The 19,258-nt window shown below is 38.0% G+C and overlaps 1 protein-coding gene across 1 annotated transcript; it reads left to right on the plus strand.

Moving 5' to 3' along the window:
- The first annotated feature begins 9,480 nt into the window (after nucleotides 1-9,480).
- On the plus strand, nucleotides 9,481-15,203 carry LOC115921437 (caldesmon-like). Its single transcript, XM_030978922.1, has 5 exons — nucleotides 9,481-9,781; nucleotides 11,458-11,521; nucleotides 12,184-12,239; nucleotides 13,602-14,837; nucleotides 15,125-15,203. Exons 1-5 carry the CDS (start codon nucleotides 9,481-9,483, stop codon nucleotides 15,187-15,189), a joined length of 1,722 nt encoding a protein of 573 aa, XP_030834782.1. The 3' UTR covers nucleotides 15,190-15,203.
- Nucleotides 15,204-19,258: the final 4,055 nt, after the last annotated feature.

The following is a 19,258-nucleotide window of genomic DNA, read 5'->3' on the forward strand; positions in this document are numbered from 1 at the left end:
AAAAAAATATGAAATACCAAACGAAAGATATCAGAGAGAGATGGTTGTCGACAAGTTTAAATTCCGCATTTCAGGATTCTATATAAGCAATCATAATTTAAAAACAGGGCAAGGTGTGGGTAAGTTGGTTGCAGAACATTATTTTGAAGAGTTGTCAATGGAGAAAAAAGGCCTACATGTGGCGATCTTCCCATTGAAGAGTTTTTCCAGCAAGTGTCGCACCAGATAAATGAATGTTGGCCTACCCTCAAACATGTTCTCTCACTCTCGAGAAATAGATGACTCAGATGACCCCTTCTCTGTTTAAAAGGATGCTTTTTTTTAAAGATGAGATGTTCCTCTCTCCGAGAATAAATAAGGATCCTGAGATTCATTTACTCCAAGTCTTTGATGATATAGCATTAAGAGAAAAAACAAAGAACAATCCATATTGCAAATGTGCGATATCACGTCTTTTGAAATACACTAGAGACTTTTAGAATTGCACGTTGACAGCCTTGACTGCAACGTGTGACGTCATTTTAAGGCACTGCGCATGCGTCACGTCGTCTCAGTCGGTGATCGAGAATGCGTCAACCTTGATTTTCCTAAATCGAGTACGGTACTAGTATATGCCGCGTGCGCATAAACTATACAGTTCCGCAGGTAGACAAAGGAACATCCCTTCCCTGCTATTATGTAAAAATGTGTAGAACAGGTATCACATGCATGTTCACCTGTTCTACACATTTTTACATAATAGCATTGAAGGGATTTTCTACCACTTAGCAATAGGCCATTTTCGTAATGTAACCAAATTTAATGCACAGGTCTTTGTGAAGTGCCTCAACACAAACTATATCATTCACCTGATAGGAATAATAGTATTTCAATAGACAGAATCCTAACTGCATTCATTATAGTTGTTGCCAGCTAGGTTGGAAAAACATTATGGCTTGACCTACCTAGCAACACTTAATATATGCAGTTGCATTCTGACTATTGAAATACTATTATTCCTATCAGGTGAATTAAATAATTTATATTGAGGCACTTCACAAAGACCTATGCATTAAATTTGGTTATATTACGAAAATGGCCTATTGTTGAGAGTAGAATGAGGAACTGTATATTTTGTCCTCTTTCTTTGTCTGTCATGTTCATATAGTGTTACTTCCTACATGCATGTATATCGTTGAGTGCAATCTAAAAGATTTCTAATTGTTGTCAACATTGGCAGTTGAGTACGTTAACACGTATGGTCAGATGGCGTTCGTCGTGTTCTCGTCCACTCATTCTAAAAGTCCCTATTATTGAGCTCAAAGATGAGACCAGCAGCCTTTTCACACACAGCTAAAATTCTATAAACATGATAAGTATAAACGTGTTTGAAACGTGTTTAAACTAATCACGAGCCTTTCACACACAGAAATTTTGTTGCGATCGTTAATCGTTTCGTGATTAACTACTGCTCGTAAAATGCGCAGTAGTGCCATTGCGCATTGAAGGTCAGGTGATATCAAACAGAGCGGTCGCTCCATCCAGTTTAAACACGTTTAAACACGAAAAACCTTTCACACACAAAATGTCAAGCTCTTTAGATACGAACTTCGTATCGGCAGCCTGCTTTTAGGGGCGTATGCATCGCGACTTCGTATCTATCCCCCGGCCCCCCCACTCAGGTTTCAAAATGACCGCATGCGTGTTGCCAAAACGTCCTTTTCGTAACAAAAGAAAAAGGTCGAGCCGTATTGACTTTACACACCGGACTTTTGCTGAAAAGGGGGGGGGGGGGGGATGCTGAAAAAGGCTCGTATACAAAAGAAAAAGGTCGAGCCGTATTGACTTTACACACCGGACTTTTGCTGAAAAGGGGGGGGGGGGGGTCGGTTGGAACACGCATATGCGTACCCTAAATAACAATGAGTGGGGGGGGGGGGGTGGGCCGGGATCTATCCCAACATCGTATAAACGATGTTCACACTGGGAAAATTTTTCTATAAACATGTTGAGTGATTCTAATCATCTCTGGAAACGATGAATTTTAGCTGTGTGTGAAAAGGCTGCAGGTCATGCTGACTTCTGAATATTATTTGTTTGTATAATGTGCGTACGATTGCGTTCTGAAAGGCCTGAAAATCATTTGCGAGTGAGTATAGTGAGTGAATATTTAAACAAAAGCATTATTGAAGGCCACTTTGTATATTGATTTAGATAAAATAACAGGCATTCAACTTTGTAAAGACAACGGCACCGGTCAATTCATATTTTTTTTATAACATGGCCTATTTTTCATTAAATGTCATCCTGATGTAGAACATGTAGATAGCCTGTCAATTATTTAGGTTCCAAATCAACTTGACATAAGCCTCTATAAGAGGGCTCCTTTAAAGCTTATCTGTACTAGTTTATAGGAGGGATTAGACCACACTGCAAGGTCACTGGACAGGTGGTTATGTCATCAACTCAGCTCTCAATTAACATAAGAGAAAGAGGATCTTGGGGGGGATCAATGGTCACCGATTAGACATTGTTTTCTATATAGTAGCTACAAGTAGGATAGTGTGGCTTTAAATACTTTGGCGAGGTGCACATGCAGTCCCCTTGAGCATAAGTATTTGTTTGGTTGTTGCTCAACGGGGGAGGGGATATGGGGGACCACAATTTTTAGAATCAACACCCCCGGCCCCCCCCCCCCCCCATGATCAAAACAAAACAAAAATAGGGGGTGGGGTCGCGCGAACCCCCGAACCCCTAGTTTGTTCGGGGTGCAAAATGTTTGTTCCACCTTTACGTATGCAGGTAAAAGATGAATGAAATAATGTGTAACGATCGAGGCACTGTCTTAACAACGATTTAAGCATATCATTTGATTATATTACGAAAATGGTTATGTATTTTGTATGCGTATTCATTTTTGTGAACATTGTGGAAGATTTCAACTGGCAGTGCTCATTTTGGAAAATAATCAGTGTGTAGTTTCAGAAATGGTTTTGTGAGGCTAGCTTGACATCATACTACATAGGGTCTGTAATATATGACACTGTCAAAGACTGACAGAATTAGCCTAATTAGGCTCTGCTAAAGGCTTCAGTTTAGGAATTTTAGTAAAGTTTGAAATCAAACTATGTGCGTGCCTGCAGGCTGCAGACTACGGATGATGAATGACTGGGAGATGTCAGTGTCTTTCTTTCGTAGAAAATAATCGTTTTTAACTTTGAACCGAGGTTCTTGCCTTTTTGTAAATATTATGTTACATGTATATAATTCTTTATCTTGTTATTTAGTGTAAAATACCAAACTTGTGTATTTAATCACAAGAAATACTTTAGCCTAGATGTAGAATAGCTTGTAGCTTAAGTATGTATTCAATAGTTATTCATACTTATTCATTACATTTTCATTCATTGCTCTGATACTTTTGTGTGTTAGTGGTACCAGACACGATAAGCATTAAATGCTATTTTCTGGTCCCATTTATCCTTTCAATGTTAAACCTTCACAATTGATTGTTATATTAATGTGCTTTTTGTTTGGATAATAAAGCTTCAAACTCAAACTCAAAACTCAGATAGAAATGTAGATAGAAAGATAAATAAATAATACGATAGATAATTTAAAAGGAATGAACTGAAAGAGAGGGATAGATAGATAAATAGTTTGATGCACAGATATTAAGATAGATGGATGGAAAGATAGAAAGAGGGATATACAGATAGATAGATAGATAGATAGATTTGATGTATAGATATATAAATAGATAAATGGATGAATACATAAATAGTTAAGTTAAGAAGAAATAATGAAATATTCGTTGGAAAAACAAAACATTAATATTTGGCTTAAATCTTTTGTCCAGTAAAGACAAATTTATTAAAAACCAGCGTTCATCGACACCTGGTAAAGGGGTGCAAGAGTTGCTAAGAGCACATGGAAAACAACAAGGATAAGCGTTCTATAAAAGATGACAAAACAATGTAAAAACTGGGTATTGCAAATGAAAAGGGAGGGATAGGTACTACAACGACAAAACAAAGAAAACGCCTAGAAAGGCATGGAAGAAAAGGAAAAGAAGAACGGGAAAAGGAAACGCGAGAGAGAAGAGAATAGAGAGCAAGAGAGAGAGAGAGAGAGAGAGAGCACGACAGAGAGAGAGATGGGAAGAAACAGAAAACGAGAACATTTATTCTTAGATTTAATTATAGTTAGATAGAGATAGATAAATAGATGTATAAAAACACGGATGAAAAGTTGGAGGCGGAACTTTCAGATAATTCGCAAATAATTTGTTTACATCAAATTATATTGACTTTAATGTTGACATTTTACAATAAAAAAAAAATTATACAAAATCTTCACTCCTATAAAACAGATTAATTACATCGATTGGTATTCCATGTATAGCAAGGATTATATAGGTAATATAAATGGTCAAAGGAAACTCGCTCTCATAACCTCTAGTCTGCAAAGTGTTTATGACATTTTCAAAAGAAAGATGCTCTTAACAAAATGCTGTGGAGTTTCCATTCAATGGCCGTTCTTTATTAGTAAAACCGATTGGCCGTCACGCTTAACGTGCCTCACAAAGTTTTCCCGGAAGATTCGATCATTTCCCTTTTTGTTTGTATTGATACGTCGTTCGCTTGCAACACCGGTGCAAATAATGAAAGTCAGTTCATTGGTTAATTCAGAGTCATCTCATCCATATGTATGCACATTACCACTACCTCCATCGTGAATTTATGAACGGGGAAAAAATGGTAGCATTGACAATACAATCTACTTATCTCAAAATGTATCTGTAGCAGCAAGGTGAGTTCATTAAAGTAAGTTGGAAATTTTAAATCAAAAGAGTTTGTGGAATATCTCTCTATGAGTGAAAATTGAAGCCCCCATGTTTTACACGAAAATGGGTTGAATAAATGACTGCCAGTTACAAAGAAGGAAAAATGAATGTAAACGACCGCAATTGTGCTATTAATGAATGTTGTTTAATTTTCAATTATGATTTTTACGAAATCTTGGCCGTTTTCCAGCTCCGTGGACTCCACAGCAGAGCAACACATTCAAGCCTGTCAAAGCTGAATGTAGGTTATACAGATTCTTCATGGATGTGAATGATATCGTATAGTACATGCATTTTTGATCGACCAGAACTTACCACCTGTATACAATAGACCTTACAATACCAACATAGGAGTTGCTTTGTCAGACCGTGGACGTGCTGTGACGTCACAAGGAAAAGAAAGGTAATATGCAGGTGTTGTATGACAGAATGCGATTTGGTGAGCATGTGCTGAAATGGGGGAAGCTACATACCACTACATACTCACTAATGATTGATATATATATAAATGATGTCACAAGATGAATGAGATCTTGCGCATTTATTTAGGGTGGAGCTTAGCAGGTCTGATAAAATTATTAAAACAATTATCTAAAAATCTATGAAATATATTTTGCTGTTTGAATAACAAAATATAAGATGTATGCAGCTATGTATATCAACAGGAATCAACTTTTACTCGGATGTCACCCGAGCTTTAAGCAAAATACTTTGCAGTTGGGTGTGATGGTCTGAATAATGATTTTAAAGATGTGTGAGGTCGCAATGCGAAAAATTACATCTTATAAAGAGGACAACAACTTTGATGAATTTACGCACAATCTAATGAAGGAATGCTGAAAAATCTTTGTATCAGTAACTTAATTACAATATCTATAAATGCTAGCGAGCGTTGCGAGCGGGCTCTAGAGAAAATGAAAGAAAAGGGGGTTCTAAGTCGCATTGAATGAAGGGTGCATGTTTAAGATGGAAAAAAGAAAATAAGGCACTTATCCGCAAAAGGGAAAGGACAGTTATTAGAAATGAAAAAGGGCACAGAGAGGGGGAATTTCTCGCACCTGAAAAGAGGCATTCGCCGGAGATGAAAAGGGGCACTTATGAGAGTGGAAAAGAGCTTATTCGGATATAAAGGAAAAGGGGTACCTGTCATTTTATGATAGTGGCAATTGTTGCGGTTGAAAAGGGGGCATTTATAAGAAGGAAAAGGTGCACTTATCAGAAGGAAAAGAGGCACGTGTCAAAATAAAAGGGTTGCTTATTAACCCTTACTGTACTGGGGGGGGGGGCCTGGGAGGCCCCCCCTCGACATTTTCGGAGTTTGCGCCGCAACCGCTTGGAATTTTGAATTGTCGTTTCATGACTTTTTTCCCTCAAGTCTCACGCACATTTTGATACCATTTTCGTCGAAATCGGATATACCTGTAAGGCGTTACATAACAATTAGTATGCGCATGTCATCAAAAAAAAAAAAAAAAAAAAAAAATTTGCATCAAAATTTACATAAATTATCATTATTAATTACATTAAATTAACTTTTTTGAGTTAAAAAGAAGTTTCATATGAATAATGAGTTTCAACATTCAAAAAGTGGAGTTTGAAACGTTTTCTGTAAAATGCATAAAATTAGCATTTTTGCATAATTAATTAGGCTAACGACAAAAATTTGCATATTCGGAAAAAACTAATTATACCATCTTGTTCCTTACGTAAATATCTACAAACGTGCAAATTTTCGTGTTCATCGGACAATCGACGGCCGAGATCATAGGGGGGGGGCCTCCCAGGCCCCCCCCCCCCCCAGTCAGTGGGTGCTCAAAATAGCCCAGTACAGTAAGGGTTAAAGGTGAACAGGTGCACTCATCAAACAAGAAAAGGAGTACTTATCAGAAGGAAAAGAGGCACGTGTCAAAATAAAAGGGTTGATTATCAAAGGTGAATAGGGGCACTAATCAAAAAAGAAAAAGAGTACTTATCAGAAGGAGAAGGCGGCAATTATTACAAAGGAAAAGGGGCACTTTTAAAGGTAAACGTGTACCTGTCAGATTTGAATAGGGGCAATTATGAGCGGTGAAGGGGCACTTATCAGAGGTGGTAAGGGGTACTTCTCGTACCTGAAAAGGGGCACTTACCAGAGATCAAAAGGCTACTTATGAGAGTGGAAAGGGGACACGTATTGCTGTGGAAAAGGGGCATTTATCATATTTTAATAGGAGCATTTATCAGATGTGAAAAGGGGCATTTGTGAGAAATGGAAGGGGATCTTATGAACAGATGGTGGTGCAATTATCACAAGGAAAAGGAGCAGTTATTTTAAGGGGAAGGGGCGGTTCTTACAAGGGGCACTTGGCCTATACACGTAAAAGAGGGGCACTTTGAGGCTATCTCAGAAACTGTGCTACTCTGCCCCCCCCCCCCCCCTTTTCCTATGGAGCGTCGCCTCTGATGACATTACAATGACTTGGTGAAGTGTTTCCGTGACTTGGTTAAGACTTTTCCCTAGAAAATTTGCATGACGGTGGCAAGACATGTTTAATATTGTCAAGTTGTTGTGATTTGATGAAAAATGATTAGGCCACTTTGGTACATGACGGTCACTTGATGAAGAACTCCCTAATGGAAATGTATCATTATGTTGACTTGGTGAATATATCTTGTGACTTTGTGAATAATTAATGTCTACCGAAAATGTAACATTATGGTGACTTAGTGACGAGTTCTCATGACTTCGTGAATATTAACATACATGTTTATTCGACGGAAAAACATATGACGAGGACTTATTCTCGTTTTTTATTGTGTTCTTGTTTGTTGTAGTTGTTACTTGTTTAAAGAATTGTTGCAATTCAAAAGATTTGATGAGTAAGATTCTTTGTTAAATACATAGGTCATAGAAAAGGCTTGCATAATAACACACATTTGTATTACCCTTTCTGTGTTCTGTGTTAACACCCCCTCCCACACCACACACACACAGACACACACCTTGCAGGTACATTGTAAGTAGCGATCACTGAGCTGATGCTAGTCCATGTGTGTGCGCGAGTGCGCGCGTGTTGTGTGTGTGTGTTTATGGTGTTTGTGTTTCTCTTTTTTTGGAAATATTAACGATTCTGTGCAAAACATATCATATTGTTATAAATGAGTAACAATTTACAACTGTATATAATTATGTTATGTTTCTGTGATAATTAGTAAATACACTGTATTGTATACGTATAATGCTGTTATACATTTGTAATAGACCAGTTCACGGTTAGCACATGACTTCAATTAATGACCCCGAAGATCCACAGATCTTCAAAACATAAAGAGGTTAAGCGGGAGGGTAAGCGGACACTTTTTTTTTTGGGGGGGGGGGGGGGGGGGTCTCGAAATTTCAAAATTTGACTTCTTTTTTTTTTTTCGTTGGGGGGGGGGGTAAGGTCACCTTATGGGTATAACTTTTTTTTAATAACAAAAAAAACAAAGAAACAAAACCAAAGGGGGGGGGTTAGTTTTTTTTTAGGGGGGTTTACATACATAAAAATACCAAAGGAAGGGGTTGAACCCCCCACCCCCCCCCCCCCCCCCTGCGTACGCCCCTGCTTATAATGGTTTCCGCCTTCACATGAAATCATTTATCCTAATATAAGCGTTGGTCGCTTTATACTTCTGCAAGTTCCTGCAACAAAAAACGACAGTAAAACGGCTGTAAAACTAGACCTTCTTGGCAAATTGTATTAACCGCTTGTATTACAGGGGTGCTCTATGCACGTGTTGTTGCTGTTGTTACTACCAATGCATTTCTTTCAAAGAAATTTTGCAACATAGATACCGTATTCGGGAAGCTTGTCTGAAAGCGATAAATTTAAACAGCCATTTTTAGTTTTGACATCACAATATGCTGCCAATGAAAAGTATAGCCACTCGCTAATGTAAGAAGTTTACTTAATATTATGTTGGGTTTTCTTTTTAAAGCAATTGAAAACTTAGGGACATGCATGTCTTTTGAGTAAAAGAAAAATATTAATTATCTTTACCCCAACTCTATTTAAAAGGTATAGATTGTAATATATATTTTGTTTTAAATATCAATAGTAAATTCGATTCAATTCCTCAATATGGCAAGAATAATATAGTCTCAGGTATAGAGACCAAACCGTACATAAGACACCATAAAGTAATATATGAAACATGATAGTTCCCTCTCCTCAATGTTGATGGTTAATTTGGTCTGACTATGATGCATGAGAAAGATTGAAACCTCAAGAATAGCCATATCTATATCATATGGTTTAATATGATGATGGTAGGCTCAAACATTGTAATGATGGATAGAAACTAGCGTGGAATATTGTGCTTCCACCACTAACATGTAGAGAACTATTGTAACATGTGCGCGTGGGCATGAAGGCAGTGGGCAGATTGCTGTATGTGATTCAAATAATAATTTCATATTTTATACCACAAGTCAAAGGTCGGTTGATCATTCATTAAAATCCCTCATCCGTTTCTCCTGTTAGGCATGATACGTGCCTAGCTTATAAAGAACTCCCTACACCCAGTAATAACTAGACCTACTACATAACATGCTAAATCTAGCCATACGACAAATCTGTATACTATTGAGCGTGTAACGTGTTTGTGCGTGTATTCAGGGCGAAATCTGAACAACGATGGCTACTTCCAGCTCGGTGATTAGGAAAGGGAAGCTAGAGGAATTACGTCGTGAAATCTTGTCGTACAAACCAGGCAAGGCTGTACCTTGTGATGATGACCGAGTGGTGTTTCCTGATAAGCTTGTCATTGGTATGATTGATCTGTTCATGTATGCGGGTGGAATAGTCCCTGCCCTGAGAAGTGCTCTTTATGGAGACGTAGAGCAACGCAAGCTTGCTGATAAACGTCAAACATCTATTAAGGATCTGGAGGAATATTTTACCGATTCTATATCTGTCATCACCACAAATTTCATTGGTTTGTATATTGAAAATCAGGCTATGTTGTTTGTGTTTGTAGTAATTCAAATGAATCTACGACTCCACTATGAACAAGTGGGATAAAAGCTATTTCCTTAACCCGAAGGTATGTTTTTGGTAAAATAATGATTTGTATGGGAACATCATATGATAAAACCAACGGAATGCCATTTGTCCTTTAATAAACTAGCATTGTAAATAATGTCTAAACTCTCTAAATATGTCGGGTAAAAAGAAATATATATTTTGATTTCTTATTTTGTTCTTCATCGCGTCTCTAGATAACACTTATGCCCATGTGCCCAAAATGAGAGAATGTATACCCAACTGCGTGTTTGTGAATTTGTAGTAAAAAATTGACAGATTTGTTTGTTTTGTAGAAGAAAATAAATTCAATTCAATTCAATTATGGCGGTTTGACAAAACCCCGCGATGATCATATTTTGGCGTGAAATTTCATGTTGGTAGAATACTACACTGCATTACAATCATACGTTATTCAACAATGTCATAGCTATACTCAGTCGCTTGAATTGTATAATTATTTTTTGCTAAATATCAGACGTCCTTAACATTTTAATTGTTTATATATTGAGGTTATGAACCATGACATAAGCCTGAGTGACCCATGAACTATTGACATCATTTCACCTCTATCGTCTGAAAGGGAGAAATATGTGAACACTTGCGTTCTTCTAAAAAGTCACTTTTTAACAGTAAAAAATAACTCTTAGAATTCTTATTACATGTCACACATCAAACACATGGAGCGCAATATATCATATTTCTATTTTATATTTAAAAAAACGAATAAAAACAAACGAGTATGTGTTAGCCGTTGATTAATTCAACATGTCATCTATATGAAACAATTATTGATAATGATGTGTATGTTTCACTGTGACCATATACCTGACCTGCCTGATGTATTTAATTAGGAGGCTCGCTAGCAGGGTATTATGTACGAGCATACACCTGTGTATTTAAATTGCAGAAACAGGTCTTTGGACATGGTCAATCTTCAAATACGACATTACGATTATCAAAAGGAACTGCAAATAATTACATCATTTTGTTATTTCTCAAAAGCCCATGGAGATACAAACAAGGCTCCGTAACAAGCATTTCTCAAATACGATTTCAATTTCATCAATCTCAAACAGTGATAATATATAGATGCATCATGTCATTAATATAGAGTGATGTCTTTGGATTTTTTTAAACATCCTCATTTTGTTGATGTTGTTAAACTTGTCATGGGTGTTTCTGATCATGGTTTTTGAATAGTACCACTATTTCCTACTGCAATTCATTTTAAATTCCCACATGACATTATACTTATAGGCCTATTATACTTAAATTCACGGACCCCTTCTTACTTCTTAGTATGATTCCACGACTTTCAAACACATGTAAGATTCTCTTCATGACACACATTATGTTAACTGCTTTTATTATCACAACATATTATTCATGTGTAGTTTCTTTAAATGTTATAACACAAACAATTCATTTATTTGTGTTATTTTGGCACATCAATTTATAACACTACAGAAGTTTGACTACTTTGTTCTCTCTCTACTTCTGCATGTATGCCAAATATCATGTTCATAGTATCCAAAAAGTTCATCATGCACAATGTATCAAATACGTTCTCTTTTACCATCTTACCAGGTGTAGACGAAGAAGATGTACGAGACCTTGCCGGGAAGGTCGGATGTATGGTGCTGTTACTAGAGTGATTATTTATCTTCTTGCTCTCCATATTCACATGGGCAATACATATTTGAATGAAATCGACTACAATTTTTGTAATCGCATAGTAATGCTGGTACGCTTATGGCTGCAGTAGATGGTGCCTTTGTAATATTGATATGGGTAAAAGAAATTGTGTTTTTTGAGATTGAAATCAATATATATACTGCCCATTCGCTTGTATAGTAATGCGGATACGTTTGGGCAGGGGGGGGGGGGGGGCAATGTCATTGTTTGCCCCTATCGGAATAATACTTAGATACGCCACTGTTTATCACTTTCCTCCATTCAAACATGATTTTATAATGTTTCTCCTTACTTCTGTTACCCGAATTTTACAGCAAGGTGCCCGAATATGTTTGATATTTTTACATCTTTAATATCGAAATTATGAAGGATTCACGGACATAAATTACGGCGCTTGAGGGCGCGTGAAATCATTCTGATACCGCGGACCGAAATAAACACATTCTCGGGGCAATGTGGCAAAGAAAATCAGCTACAATTTCTTTTCTTTGAGGTGGCCTTCGGTCGGTAGGGGCGGGTTGAGAATCAAATTGTGTGCATTTTATCATCATTACCTCTTCAATTATCACCACGTGATAATGACGATGTTGAATCTGTGCATTTTCTCATTTTTATTAGACCGTCTACTTTCGACTTCTACCAACAATGGATCAAGACAATAAAGAGCGTTATAGGTGAGTTTGCCTATAATCCTTTACGCTATATAGGTAAAACGAGTATCTTTAAACAATTTTGAATTAATAAACTATTGCACTGTTGACACATATGCAGTGATATAAAGCACCGTATTGATTACAAGAATGGACGAATGAAGATATGAATAAATGAATAACATTATGAGCCAGATTATTTTCACACATGAAACGTTTGAATATAAAGGCTGGTAATTTGTATTTACATACAGTATAATGATTTATGTTATTTGCCATGCTATTAAATGGGTAGGTACGTGTATCTAACGATAATGACACCTCCTATAGGACGTTTTTTTTTCAACAGTTACAACTAGGACATAAAACAGTCGAGGAAACAATCATAATTCATGCAATATGACCCTAAAATCAAGTACTTTTCTCAGTTTTCTATATTATCCATTATGCATTCAAGCCCTTAATTGCACCTCATCAATTTCGATCACGATGATATCGTGAACTCTAACATGCCCTTCGTCAGTTCAATTTGTAAATTGAATACCCTTTTCTTTCTTTGTGCATGCATGCTGATTCTTCCCTCTTTTTGTGTAGGCCTGTATTATTATATAATAGGCCAGTGGCGGATCCAGGGGGGGGGGGCCCGGGGGCCCGGCCCCCCCCCCCCTTGAGAAAAAAATCATGTAAAATCACGCGATTTTTACCTTTTTGGGGGTTGGCCCCCCCCCCCCTGGCGCTCAAGGGGGGGGGTGCAAATTTTAAAATTATCGAGGACCAAAAAAAAAAAAAAAATGTGCTCACTACCCCCCCCCCCCCCCCCCCCCCCCCCCCCCCCCCCCCCCCCCCTCACTGAGCGACTTTTCGGCTGGCTGAGTCGTTGCGATTTTTTTTGGGACTCAAAAAAAAAAAAAAAAAGTGTCCGCTTACCCCCCCCCCCCCCCCCCCCCCCCCCCCCCCCCCCCCACTGAGCGACTTTTCGGCCGGCGCGATTTTCAAATTTTCGTTTTCATAGTTGTAAATGTATAATTATCTCCTGACTTCGGCTATGTTTACTCCCTTATCCGGTTCTTCTGCAGTCACTTTTCTTTATCACTTTTCTCTTCCCCCCTCTCGCTCCATCGATCCTTCTCTCACTCGCCAGTTCTATTTACAACCCTAGAAAATGGTGGTATACTCTATGCACATACAGCACGTTTAATGGCAATATTTGAAAGCACAGATTTGAATGAAAAATTAAGAGATTCGATCCTTACTCTGGTCAAAAAATATAACCCCCCCCCCCCCCTCTAAAATAAAAGGGATTATGTGACAAATGTGTGGTACATAGAGGTCATGAGACGATTACGCGACTTCTTCGATTGAAATGATTTGTTTTCTTTTGGATAGGTCTCGTCCCTATATGTGCCATGGACACTACCTGGCAAAGTGAAGACACCGAGAAGGCAAAAAAAAGACTAAAAAAGCTCGGGGTCACTGACATCTATGACGTATCTGGTGGCAATCGCTCAGATGAGAAACGGTTGCAGTGGCTTCACCTCCTCCATGGATGCATGAAGAAGGGTGACGAAGTGATATCTGCTGACCTAATACAGCTTTATTCTTGTCCCAGCTTTGAGCGGTTATGGAAACAAGGAAGAAAGGATGTCACAGAAGCACAGAAGAGGCACGGAGAAGAAATCAAAGAAGGAGAAGAAGCAAAGAAGTTACTCCGAAGTAGAATTACAGACTTAGAGCAGGAACTCAACGAGTCCCGTGCAAATCGCGCAAGCATAGTCAGTAAAAATGGAAGACTACAAGATACCATGAAGGTTGAACAAGAAAGGCGTGAACATAGTGAAAGGGCAATGATGGAAAACGAGAAAAGAGCAAAACAGATAATGGAGACGTACAAGCAGAGGGAGATGGAATTTGAAAAGAAACTAAAATCAAAGGATCTGCATATCAAAACAATGGCTGAAAATGTACAGGGGACAGAAGAGAAGGCAAGACGTCAGGTTGAGCGACTAGAGACCGACAACGAAGAAATGATGACGAAACTAGTGTCCAAGCTACAACGGGAAGACACTTTGACAAAAATGCTAGAAGAGAAGGAGCGAAACGAGACGACTCTAAAACAGCAAGTTAAAGAATTAAAGAAAGGAAGAGAGGGAGACAGAGCAGGAGCTGAGAAAGAGAAGCGCTCACTGGCAGCAGAAATGACGAATATTGTACAGGGGAAAGAGCGAAACGAGACGACTCTAAGACAGCAAGTTAAAGAATTAAAGAAAGGAAGAGAGGGAGACAGAGCAGGAGCTGAGAAAGAGAAGCGCTCACTGGCAGCAGAAATGACGAATATTGTACAGGAGAAAGAGCGAAACGAGACGACTCTCAGACAGCAAGTTGAAGAATTAAAGAAAGGAAGAGAGGAAGACAGAAAAGAAAAACGGTCAATAGAATTAAGCTGGAAGAAGAAGCATGACTATACGGAAGGGCTTTTGGAGCAACTTAAGCGTGAGACCTGGAAGCTGAGAACCAAAATTCAACTAGAAAGTGAGATACGATCAGCAGAGCAGAAGAAGAAAGCAGAGACACATCAATGGAGTCTCATTCCCTGGGTGACTTCTGGAAAACAAGCTCAGAGTGGTAAGACTTTATTTGCCAATCTCAATTTCCTTTAAAATTTAAAAAACAAACATTATACTATATACGTCCAAGCCAATTTGTTGCTACTTTTTTAAATATGTATAATGTGAAGCTTATCAAATCCAATATGGTCTTTATAGTTTCCTACCCCATTTTTGCTATCTTTTTAAAGTTTGAAATTACTTAGAATACCAATACAGTGAACGATAGAGAACATTTCAAATTTGTATCTTAAATTCTTTCTTTTTTTCCTTCTCATTCAAACTGACTTCATTCCTTCATGACAGGCACATCATCATTTGAGGATAATTCAACCGGAGGACTGGGGAGTGATACAGTCCAAGCAGGGTGAGATGAAATATCTTTTCTCTTTGCATGGCAAATTGACAATAAACGCATTATTTCTCTTATATTGACAACACTACTACGGAATGTACTTTGGTGTGTAAAATAAGTGGTGCTAGACGGTCAATAACAGTGCTAAAAGTACGGTAACACTTGTGTTCTATGAATTCAAAATCAGGTTTAGAAATTTCGTGACCACCTGTGATTATCTAAAAGCAGAAGTGAATAAAAGATTGAAAATCATTAACAAAAACATGAAAATCTTAGCTGCATTCCAGTCTATAGTGATTTGAGTTGAAAGTAAAATCCTTTAATGAATTGAAATAGATTTTAATAATTCGAGCATGTCTATCATGGTCTCTCAATGGGATCGCTGTCTATTTGTGTCAGTCAACTGCTATAGGTCGACTTTAACAATGAAAACGTTCTGTAATGAAACAAGAAGAAGATGATACTCTTGATTAGAGTTATAATATAACATAATCCTCTATAGTCTCATCACCGGAAGAACTTATTTTGTCTTTTTTTCCTTCACCTAAGTAAAGATTTGTACTAATTTTAAAGTTAATTCGTCATACCTACGTTCTCTGACCGCCCCCATGTTTGTCTTTTTTTACCATTCTAGAGAGGAGCCCCCAGATGATGAGTTTGCAGGCATATTACAGCAGATAGCTGACGATCTTTACGATGAAGCAAAGATTGACAGCCTTGCTGGTCAGCTGGGAATCCTACATGGTGATATACAGAGAGCGCTCATGACCAACATGAGGTTCAACCGTGTTACCAGTGATGGAACTCGTCATATGCTGAAACAATGGAGAGAAGGTGTGTCCAGGGAAGATGAACGGATTGAGCTCAGGAAGGCACTGCAAGCTGCCAAGTTGGTCAACCTTGCAGACCTTTATCTCAGCGAAGGTAACGTATATTTTCATTCAGAACAATTGCAGTTTCGTAATGAGGACCCCATTCAACACTTCAGCAACATGCTGTTCTATTCGGTATACAAATCGGCGCATGTGTGTAGAGTCAGACTGACGGTATTTTCTGAAGCAGATTCGTTTTCCACATGCAGAGAAAAGGTACTTAAAACTAGCTTAGGTACTACTTTAAGTTAGCATTTTCCTATCGAATAAAAAAACAAATAGATGCTTACTACCAACTTCAAGTTCTCATCTATCACCTAGTGAACATCAAAATAAAAGAAATTTGAAATTCACTGCGATAAGTTGTACACAATAATAATAATACAATTCGATGTGTATTGAGAAATAAACCAATTATCTGTTTTCTTTCTTACTGCCGGTTAGGTGAAGTAGAAGAACAGATCGATGCTGAATATGATAAAGAAGATGTCAATGATGAGCAGCTCTCTGCTAGAGATGAGGCCTTTCTAGAAGAGGACCAGACCAAAGGACAGACCGACACCCAGGTACTTCAGGAAGCTACAGCAAGCAATGACCACACTCCTCGAGATGGGCACACGGGAGACATGGCTTCCGAAACCCAGGATGACTTGACGGATAGAAGTAGTAGTCAACATCCTGACAACTCATCGGGGAGGAGTACAAAGAACTTGGATGCATCTGATGTGACTTCTGAAGACGTGTCCTCTGAAGAAGTTCATGCTGGTGATGATATGACCAATGTAAGTAGCATTCAACCTGCTGAGCAATCGTCCATACATGAAATGCAAGACGTACCTGAAGATATGTCTGAGATAGCCCCTTTGGTATCTTTTGGTGGAAAACCCGACGAGGAAACCACCATCTTGGAAGAAGAAGATCTGATTTCTCAACTCGTTCTTATTGATCCATTCCCGGAGAAAATAATGCTCCTTTTCCTCCTAAAGATAATAATGGATGTTCCCCAGAGAGCATTCAGCTTATAAGGAATCATTAAAGAACCTTCATCAAGCCAAGTTAAACTTAGCTTGCGACGTTTTAGGTTCACTCCTGGATGCTTCATCGGGCCGACCGGTCTCTAATGCCCTATGATTATTGACCCGTGAACATGGTGTTCCGGTCAGGGAACATCAGGAAAGAACTGCCCTTCTCCGATAACCTTTCAAAGACCCGACTTTAAAAAAATGTATTTCTAAGCATAATTTTATCATGTTATATTGTAAAACAGCATCTGAAGAACTAACACTTCAACAACCTCTACTTCAAGTTAGTTCCTCTTTTCTCGTGCTTTTCCATTATATTTTGTCGTTTCATTGCATAGTTTTTGTGATATAATTATTCTTGTATTGTGTTTTGCATGAGAAATAAAATCATTTGAATTATTGAATTATTAATCAATTACCTGAATGGTTGATAGCAGTAATAGACATAACCTTCATTATCATTATCCGAACCATATTGTGTTTATTGCAATGTTAAAACTTATATCCAAACACCGCATACATAATTTCAACTATGTTTTTTTTTTATATGACAAGAATGGCATGCAGGGCGTGATTTTTTTCAAAGAGTAGATTTTTATTTCTCTTTTGGAAAGTTACATGATATAGAACTTCTATTATTGTTAGCAATTATAACAATAGACACTTATTACAGCCGGAGCAAAGTTTATATATTTTTAAACTTTAATCTCTCCAAAAAATATTAGTTATGGTCAATCATTTAATGTTCGAATTTCACATTTCATTTTATTGCTTAAAAAAATAATTCGAAGCAGAAGAATCGAACTTTTTCAATTAAACAAGTTGCAACGCTCGTTTCTATTTGTGTACCTACCGCCAGTTTGAGTAGATAGAAGTAAATGAATATATGAAACGAGAGAGAGAGAGAGAGAGAGATCGGGGGGGGGGGGCATTGAGTGACAACAAAATTATTGTCTTGTTTGGAGCCAAAAGGGCATTTACCACTAAGTATTTTTTTTCCTTCTGTCTCTAAACAGGCAGTTCATATTTTAAAAGAGAGCTGTACATACGATATATATGTAAATAGAGAGAGAGAGAGAGGGGGGAGGGGCGGAAGAGTGTGACTGGTAGAAACAGATGGAGAGGAAGAAAGATGTAGAGGAAGGGGAGATGGATGGAGAGAGAGAGAGAGAGAGGGGGCGGGGGAGGGGAGAGAGGGTTGTCGACGAGTTTAAATTCCGCATTTTTAGGATTTTATACTAGTAATCATAATTTAAAAACAGGGCAAAGTGAGGGTATGTTTTTTGCAGACATTTGAAGAGTCGTCAATGGAAAAAGCTTACAGGCGGCGCTCTTCCTATTGAACAGTTTTTCCAGCAAAAGTAGTGTCGCATCAGATAAATACATTTTGGCCTACCCAGCTCAAACATGTTCTCTCCCTCTCGAGAAATAGGTTGATGACTCAGATGACCCCCCGTTAAAATGATGCATTTTCACCGATGAGATGTTCCTCTCTCCGAGAATAAATAAGGTTCCGAGATGCATTTACTCCAAGTATTTAATGATATAACATTAAGAGAAAAAACAACAACAAAGAACAATCCATATTGAAATGTGCGATATCACGTATTTTGAAATACATTATTGAGCTCAAGGATAACACCAGGTCATGCTGACTTCTGAATATAATTTGTGTGTATAATGTGCGTACGTTTGCGTACTGAAAGGCCTAAAAATCATTTGCGAGCGAGCATAATACTTAAACAAAAGCATCATTGAAGGCCACTTTGTATATTGAATTAGAAAAAATAACAGGCATTCAACTTTGTAAAGACAACGGCACCGGTCAATACATTTGTTTATAACATCCCAAGACAAAAATCCAATTGAATCCCCATTGAATGTCCCCATTGAATCCAATTTGGAGTAAGTGGAAAGTGAAACAATGGGTACCCATTGAAACCAATTGCCAATTGGTCCCCATTGAAACCAATGGGGACCAATTGCCAATTGGTTCCAATGGGGACCAATTGCCAATTGGTTTCAATGGGTACCCATTGTTTCACTTTCCATGCACTCCAAATTGCCAATTGGTATTGAATTGGGATTCAATGGGGGCATTCAATGGGGATTCAATTGGTAAATCGATCCAGTTAGAAGAACCAGTGATAAATTATTGATACTTCATAATCGATATTGGCAACTGTCCACC

The sequence above is a fragment of the Strongylocentrotus purpuratus genome, unplaced genomic scaffold (assembly GCF_000002235.5).
Source record: "Strongylocentrotus purpuratus isolate Spur 01 unplaced genomic scaffold, Spur_5.0 spur5_scaffold_1, whole genome shotgun sequence".
Classification (NCBI taxonomy): Eukaryota; Metazoa; Echinodermata; class Echinoidea; order Camarodonta; family Strongylocentrotidae; genus Strongylocentrotus; species Strongylocentrotus purpuratus.